General features: G+C 48.9%; 2 protein-coding genes across 7 annotated transcripts in view; both read right to left on the reverse strand.

Annotated features, from left to right (window-relative positions):
• The window catches only part of EIF4E2 (eukaryotic translation initiation factor 4E family member 2), a 20,616-nt gene extending 20,371 nt beyond the window's left edge, over window positions 1-245 (reverse strand). For both annotated transcript variants that reach the window (XM_006017098.3, XM_006017097.3), the window contains exon 1: window positions 100-245. In XM_006017098.3, the coding sequence (XP_006017160.1) occupies window positions 100-119 (20 nt within the window). In that variant the 5' untranslated portion in view covers window positions 120-245. The remainder of the gene's footprint in view (window positions 1-99) is intronic.
• Window positions 246-408: 163 nt separating this feature from the next.
• LOC102367744 (cytochrome P450 2J5-like) overlaps window positions 409-7,586 on the reverse strand; it is a 21,931-nt gene continuing 14,753 nt past the window's right edge. For 4 of the 5 annotated variants that reach the window (XM_025195857.1, XM_025195866.1, XM_025195852.1 and 1 more), the window contains 3 exons: window positions 4,185-4,372; window positions 2,736-2,877; window positions 409-1,750 (listed from right to left, as the gene is read on the reverse strand). In XM_025195857.1, coding sequence (XP_025051642.1) covers window positions 1,572-1,750; window positions 2,736-2,877; window positions 4,185-4,372 — 509 coding nt within the window. In that variant the 3' untranslated portion in view covers window positions 409-1,571. The remainder of the gene's footprint in view (window positions 1,751-2,735; window positions 2,878-4,184; window positions 4,373-7,586) is intronic. The other variant, XM_025195864.1, reaches the window with a different exon arrangement.

Below are 7,586 nucleotides of genomic sequence, written 5' to 3' on the forward strand. Positions count from 1 at the left end.
GTGACACATCGCGCCCCGCCCCCTCGGGACCAACGGCCGCGGCTCCCCCCGGGGGGGCGGGGGACGAGGACGGAGCCGGGGCGGGGGGGCGCGACTCACGCGTCAAATTTGTTGTTCATCCTCGCTCGCCGCCTCCGCCTGCCTCGGCCTCAGGTCCTTCCGCTCCTGCGGGGCCGCCCCCGTCACCCGCCCGCGCGCCACTTCCGGAAGCGGAACCTTCCAGCCGGGGCGCGAGTTTCCGGGGGGGACGCAATAGCCGCCGAGCACATAGTGAGGGAATGTCAAAGCGGCTCGTCCGCCATCTTGAGTGTGGCACCTCTCCTCCCGGCAGCCATGTTGAGTGTGGGAGAGCCCTGCCCGGCGCCATTTTCAGTGTGGCAGGCCCACCGCGGGAGCCGCCATGTTGGGGGGGGGCTGCGTGTGACGTCGCGAGCGGCCGTTGGAGGGCGCCGCAGCCTTCCCGCCAAAACGGGGTGGCCCCAACGGTCGTGTGGGTGCTCGTGGCTCCGTGTTCGTGCTCTGAGGGAGTAGGTCCCTGCCTTAGTTGTGAGGCGCTGCAGCTTGCCTGTTTGCCCACGGGCCTGGGAATGAAAACCAGCCATGGCTAACAACTGCTCGCCTGGGTGGACGGAAGATTTTGAAAAGGGGGCTGTGGAGAGCGAGGTGCCTCATCCCGTCTGAAAACAACACGCAGCCGGAAGCTTTGACTGATACGCCAGGCTGCACCACGCAGGCGACGATCGCAGCCAAAAACACCTACGGCTTCATTGGACCGAGTTAGAAGCGAGGTGTAGGGCCGTGAAAGAGGAGCTTGGCTACCAGGAGTGGCAAACAGGCCGTGGCATTGGGAGAAGGAAGGACCGTTTGATTGGTGGAACGTCAAAGACGGGGTTATTATTGCCTCTGGAAGGCAGGGTTTAAAAGGGATCGTCTAGATTATAAGGAGCCATAAATGATATGGACTCTGTCGCTGCCGGGTTAGAAATGCTGCAGGCACTACCAGGGGTGTATTTGGTAGCCATTGGCGATGCGTAGGGGTGCACGCGGGCGCACATGCACCCCCTGGGATTGGCCGCGTGCCCCCTGGAAGCACCAGCCGCAAATTGGAAGCGCACTTCCGGTTTCGCCGCTGGCTCGGCGATCGGCAACTGGAGGAACCACCCCCGGCTGGAGGTACCAGTTGCCCATGTTGATAGCCATATTGGTCTGCACCAATGCAGGCCATCCCCACCCCTCGGATTTGCCCCCGGTTGCTTGTATTCGTTTTCTCTCTACTAGGGAAATAGTAGTTCTGGACCAGCTCATGCCAACCTCCAGCCGAGCAGCTGTGCCGTGCACCGCAGGGACGGGGTGGCTCTTTGGCTTGATGTTGAGATCCGTGTGACAAGCAGACATGGTTTGTTAGCTCGCTGAAAGGAATTTTAGGGACTCGGCACAAGGATTGTTGGTCAGACAACAACTGTAATGTGTTAAGAGACAAAGGGTTTGCAAAGCAGTGGTTTCCAAATGCCAAGGATGCCGTTCGAGAATCCGAAAACCACTTCCCAGCAGGTGTCTGGGAAGACAGAAACTTAACGAGGAACAGCACACATTTTATAGGGTTGGGGCTGCAGAATGAACCCTACGATAGGCTTCTTGTTGATTTCCTTCACTCCTTCCGGCAGCCGAAAGGTGAATGCTCTCAGCAGACTGGAGAACATGATAAAGAGACTTGTTTTTGCCAGCTGTTCTCCCAGACAGACACGGTGTCCTGCAGGGTGAAGAGGAGAATTTATCACACATATCCTTGCAAGTGGAATTATGCCTCTGCCCCCAAGTTAAGGAAGGATACAATTCATTGGAAATAAATGGCAATGTTTAATGTCTCAGTATGGCTTGATACTGTATAGATGTAGGGAGCACCAGAGGCACTGATCACAGAAAGTTTAAAAAAACAAGAATACATTTGACCTGTTTGTCTTCTGTCGTTGTTTTGTCTCCCATATTCATTCTTGCAACACCACTACAAGGCTGTGCTATTTTCCCATTTTACAGGAGGGAAACTGAGGCACAGAGAAGCTTAGTGACTTGCCTGCAGTCACAGAGGAAGTCTATGGTAGACTGGGGAACCCTGGCGTCTTAGTTTAGCACTCTAACAACTGGACCTCCCATCTCCTCTGCCAAATGGGATCAAGTCAGTGTTCCCAGTCTTAGAAGTCATGTCTACGCTAGGAAAATAGGTTACATTTAGAAGCTACTAATAATGTAACCTGAGTTTCTACACTTCTAAAAATACGTTGATTGGCTGTAGCCACCCCTAGATGGGACTATTATTCTCTGAAAAGTAAGTTTTTACATTCCTTCCAAAACCATTTTCCCTTAAATTACCATGGATATTTGTTGCTCTCGTGTTCAATATCCAGTCTGTTTTTAAATCCTGCTGATTGCTTGCTTGCTCTCCATTTAAATGTGATTGATATGAATACACTCAGTATCTGTCAGAATTCAGTGCTGCCACAAGGAAATACATTTTGCTACCACAATTCCAGATAAATCTGCTAAGAAGCTTCAAAGAGCAGTTAGTCTTAGTTTCTTCAAGAAAGAAAGAAATTATCCGCCGTTGGAGATAGTGCGTTTGTTTTCTGAGCTCAAGACTTTACTGGGGTTTATAAAATAAGATCAGATGAAAGGCTAAATAGATATCAGTCTGTGGAGCAAGTACCCTGCTACACTGGGTGTGATGGGATTAATGTTACCTGCTGAAAATGGCAAAAAGGCTTCTTTGTTCAAAAAGTTTCCATCTTTGTCCAGGAAGTGACTTGGGTTGAACTCTTGAGGGGTCTCCCAATGGTCAGGATCATAGAGAACAGAAAATAAGTTGGGATAAATTAAAGTGCCCTAGAAAGAAAGACAACTCCTTAAGAAAATAAAAAAAAACATTCCCAGCAGAAACATCCTTGGACCTCCTATGGCTTCCTAATGCAGTCTGTCACATCCCTTTAAAAGTGCCTAATGGAAGAACAAGCTAATTTTTACATGTTCACCCTCTGACACATACTACAGAATAGTTCATTAAAACAATTACTTCAGCAGCAAGGTCTTAAGACTGATTCCAAAGAGTCTGAGGATGATAATATACAGCCAAAAATTAGAATGTTTAATTCTGGCAAAAATAAACACCCCAGACTGAGTGTGGAACCCAATTCTAAAGTTGCGGTCAGTGGAGCATGACCTCAAAGACATCTTCCTTGCTATCTCCCAAGGAGCTATCTGTTAAGTCTCATCTGCTTGGGAAGGTATAAGGTAAGGAATAAATTTAAGGAATATATTTCTATTGGTAAAATTCCTTTTATTCTAGAATATGTGCCTTTTTCCATTTAACTTATGTAGTTTTGCCTTTGGTTTCAATGGTGCCCAACATTTTAGCTCCATGGGTGAGTTGAGTGGCACAGGGTTGGTCTGTGGCCTGGATCCTGTGTGGGGTTGATCTATATGTGCGATCTAAGCACTCTAGCCCAATACTGGGTATCCCAATCTGGCCAAGTGCCAGCCTAACCTCATGTGCCCCAATCTGGCTGAATGCCGGCCTGACCTCCCCTGTATCCAACCTAGCCGAGTGCGGGCCCGCCCCCACGTGCCCCGATCTGGCCGAGTGCAGGCCCGACCCCACGTGCCCTAACTTGTCTGAGTGCTGGCCCAACCCGACCCTGTGCACCTGGATCTTGCCATGTACCAGCCCAACCCTGTGTACCTTGATCTGACTGTGTCCTGTAGTGATCTATCACATGCAAGACCATGTTATCTGACCTACAGAACTTGAGGTGGGTCTGGAAATTTGGGAGAAGAGGAGTGGCAATTAACTCTGCCACCATTCTTCTGCTGCCAAATTTTCAGACCTGTGGGGAGCCTTGTGGGCTGTATGACAGCTTTGTGGGCTGCCTGTGGGCTAGAGGTTGAAGGCAGAAGGAAGGTAAAGTTGTGCAGGAGTTAACCTCTACTTACTGAGGTCCACAACCTATCCTGCAACCTATCCAGTACCTATTTTTAATAAAGAGTTTTTTTTACAAATTGTTCAAGCTTACTTGTAAACCATTCCTGCACAAAACACAGAAAAAACATCTATTGTTTAAAAAGGTAAGTGGGAGGTATTGCTGTTTCTAATTTTGCCCAGAGAACACCTCTGAAGTGTGGTAATATTAGCATACCTTACTAACTGGAAAGCCCTGCACAGTTGTGTCCTTGGCACACTTTCGTATAACCCCTATTGCACTTATGCTGCTATACCGCAGAACTTCATGTAAAACTGCATTTGTGTAGGGTAGGATCATTCGGTCCTCATATCGAATTTCACGAGATGAGCCAATAAGAATGTCCAGTTCTTCTTGGACTCGTTCTGCAGGGAGAAATTATCAGAAACCAAAACTTAACAAATTAGTCAAAGCATGGACTCTAGCTTCTCAAAATAAGTCACTGTAAATTGCAGGAATAAATCAGACAACTTTGTCCCTTATTATGCTCAGGAGGCTGGAGGCCAAAGCATTCTCCGCATTCTCCCCAGTGGGGTGGATGAGATGGGCTGGTCGTATTCCCTCTGTCGACTTGCCTTGGGTTCCCATCAGGGATGGGGAACCTTTGTTGCTCTAAAGTTTCTGCTTTTTTCTTTTTTTTCCCTCTTGATGACTCTTCATCCATGGCTATCACTGATTGGTCTCATGGTCATCATACTGTCTACGTTCTGTCCTGTCAGGTTATTCCTTTCTTTCGCAGGCCCATCACATGCACGCATCCTAATTTGGGCTTTTCCAATGTCCTCCTAATTTTGTCTGTTCCTCCAAAACCAGAACTCTCAGGGCCCCCACTCTTGGGCCTTGTGAGCTGGTGCCGCCTTATCTCATGTTATGGAACAGTGTCATATATGCCCACAATTTCCCAGGCTATGTCTAGCCATTGACCTTGTTGTCTTGACACCCTGTCTGCCTTAAAGGCTGTGAGAACTGTTTCTGTGTGATCGGGCCTTTAAAAATTAATTAACCCTTGCAGCTGCCCTGGACTATTGTTCTAATGCATATATAACCTACAAATCAATTTCCAAAAGCAAACCTCTAAATGTAATTTTCTAACCTTCAATAATGTGAACAGTGTTGTCATTAGGGCTGTGCAAAGCTTTGGATCATGATTTGGATTCAGAGATGATTCGAAGGCCAAATCTATTAATCTGAATTGAATCGCAGGAAGCTTAGGCTTTCCGAATCGATTTGGAGCTTCCTAATTGATTCATAAAAGATTTTGAGATTCGGCCATAGGGTATCATGGGGAATCAATGAAATATCTATAACTTTGTTGTCTTTTGGCTGATTCAGATTAAACGGGCAGGGGTGGTAGCCTCTGTTGAGAGCATGAAGCCTGCCCAGTTTCAAGATGATAGGTGCAGGGGTTTCTGGGAAACTGCACCCCAAATTTCTGAAAGCAAAACTCATGTCACGTGTGTGTGTTAAGCCACAGCGGGATCAAAACTGCATGATGCTAGCCCCTGGTGAGGCCACAAAGTCTGCTGAGTTTCAAGGAGATAGGTGCAGGGGTTTGGGGGAAACTGCCTCAAGCTGTGGACAAGCAAAACTCATGACATGGGTGACACTGTGTGTTAAGGCGCAGCAGGGTGAAAGCTGAAGGCCTGCTAGCCCATGCTGAGGCCACAAAGCCTGCCAACTGTCAAGGAGATAGGTGCAGGGCTTCTGGGGCCCTGCACCTCTAGCTGCTGACAGGCAAAACTCACGACATGGCTGCTTGTGCAACTGTGTCTGTCTTGGGGCACGGGGCGGGGAGTTGAAACTACTGCAGGCCTGGCTGCTAGGCTACTGTGTTATCAATCAGTCATGATTCACTCAGGGACCAGCTCCATATGCAGTAGCTAGCTAATGTAATGAGTTAAGGAGCAAAGAGTAACACCTATAAAACCACAGACTAAGGAGAGGAAAGAATCAATACAGACAACTGACCCAAGACAGAGACAGTGAGTTGCACGAGCACCCACGTCATGAGTTTTGTCTGTCAGCAGCTAGGGGTGCAGGGCCCCAGAATCCCCCTGCACCGATCTCCTTGATAGCTGGCAGGCTTTGTGGCCGCAGCAGGGGCTACCATCCCTGCAGCTTTCACCCTGCTGCGCTTTAACACACACAGTGTCACCCATGTCACGAGTTTTGCTTGTCTGCAACTTGAGGTGCAGTTTTCCCCAAACCCCTACACCTATCTCCTTGAAACTTGGCAGGCTTTGTGGCCTTACTAGGGGCCACCACCCCTGCAGTTATCACCGTGCTGTGGCGTAACACATACAGGTGACATGAGTTTTACTTTTAAGAATTTGGGGTACAGTTTCCCCCAAACCCCTGTATCTATCTCCTTGAAACTTGGCAGGCTTCATGCTCTCAGCAGAGGCTACCACCCCTGCAAGTTTCATTCAAATCAGACAAAAAAACAACAAAGTTATAGATATTTAATTGATTCCCCATTATACCCTATGGCCGAATCTCCAAAGCTTCGGAGCTGATTCAGCCAAATCAAAGTGGTGAACAGATTTGGAGCTCTGAATCAAATCGCTGGCTTCCAAATCGGCCAAATCCAAACCCGAATTGAATAGTTCCCTATTTGCACAGGCCTAGTTGTCATCTTCAATCTCATGCTCCAGGACTATGGTTGTCATGGGTGACTTCAACTACCCAGACATCTTGTGGGAGGATCACTCAGCAAAATCTGAGTGGTCGCAAAGTTTTCTATCATGCGTGGATGACCTCTACCTGACTCAAGAAGTCTACGGGCCAACGGGAGATAAAGCGCTGCTTGACCTGGTACTGGCTACGGGGGTTGACCTAATCGGCAACCTAGTGATTGATGGGAAGCTGGGTGACAGCAACCATAAGCTGATCACCTTCACCATCCGCCATAAAGCTGGCAAGTCAGTCAGCAACACGGAAGTCCTTGACTTAAGGAAAGCCGACTTTGACAAGCTCAGGAGGCTTGTCAGTGAGGCCCTACGGGACCACGACCCCAGGGGGAGGGGAGTTCAGGAAGAATGGTTGCTCCTCAAGGGAGCGATCCTCAATGCACAAGCTAATTCTATTCCATCTTGGAGGAAAAGCAGTAAGAGGGCACAGCAGCCCCCCTGGCTCTCCAGGGACCTAGCAGACCTCCTGAGGCTAAAAAGAAAGGCCTACAAAGGATGGAGGATGGGATTCACCTCCAAGGAGGAATATTCTGCACTGGTCCGGTCCTGCAGGGAGCATACCAGGAAAGCCAAGGCTGCAACTGAACTCCAACTAGCTTCAAGTATCAAGGACAATAAAAAGTCCTTTTTCATATATGTGGGGAGCCAAATGAAAACCAAGGGCAACATTGGACCCGTGCTAAACCAGGTGGGACAACTGACTACTGACGCCCAGGAGAAAGCCAACCTATTAAATGGGTACTTTGCATTGGTCTTTCATCAGTCCCATGGGATGCCCATGCCCACTACGGGAGAGGGAGGTCCGGGTGATGGAGATCCCCTGCCCTCCATCAATGCTGACCTTGTGAAGGAACACCTTGAGAGGCTGGATACCTTCAAGTCAGCTGGC

This window comes from Alligator sinensis, unplaced genomic scaffold (genome assembly GCF_000455745.1).
Source record: "Alligator sinensis unplaced genomic scaffold, ASM45574v1 scaffold301_2, whole genome shotgun sequence".
NCBI lineage: Eukaryota > Metazoa > Chordata > Crocodylia > Alligatoridae > Alligator > Alligator sinensis.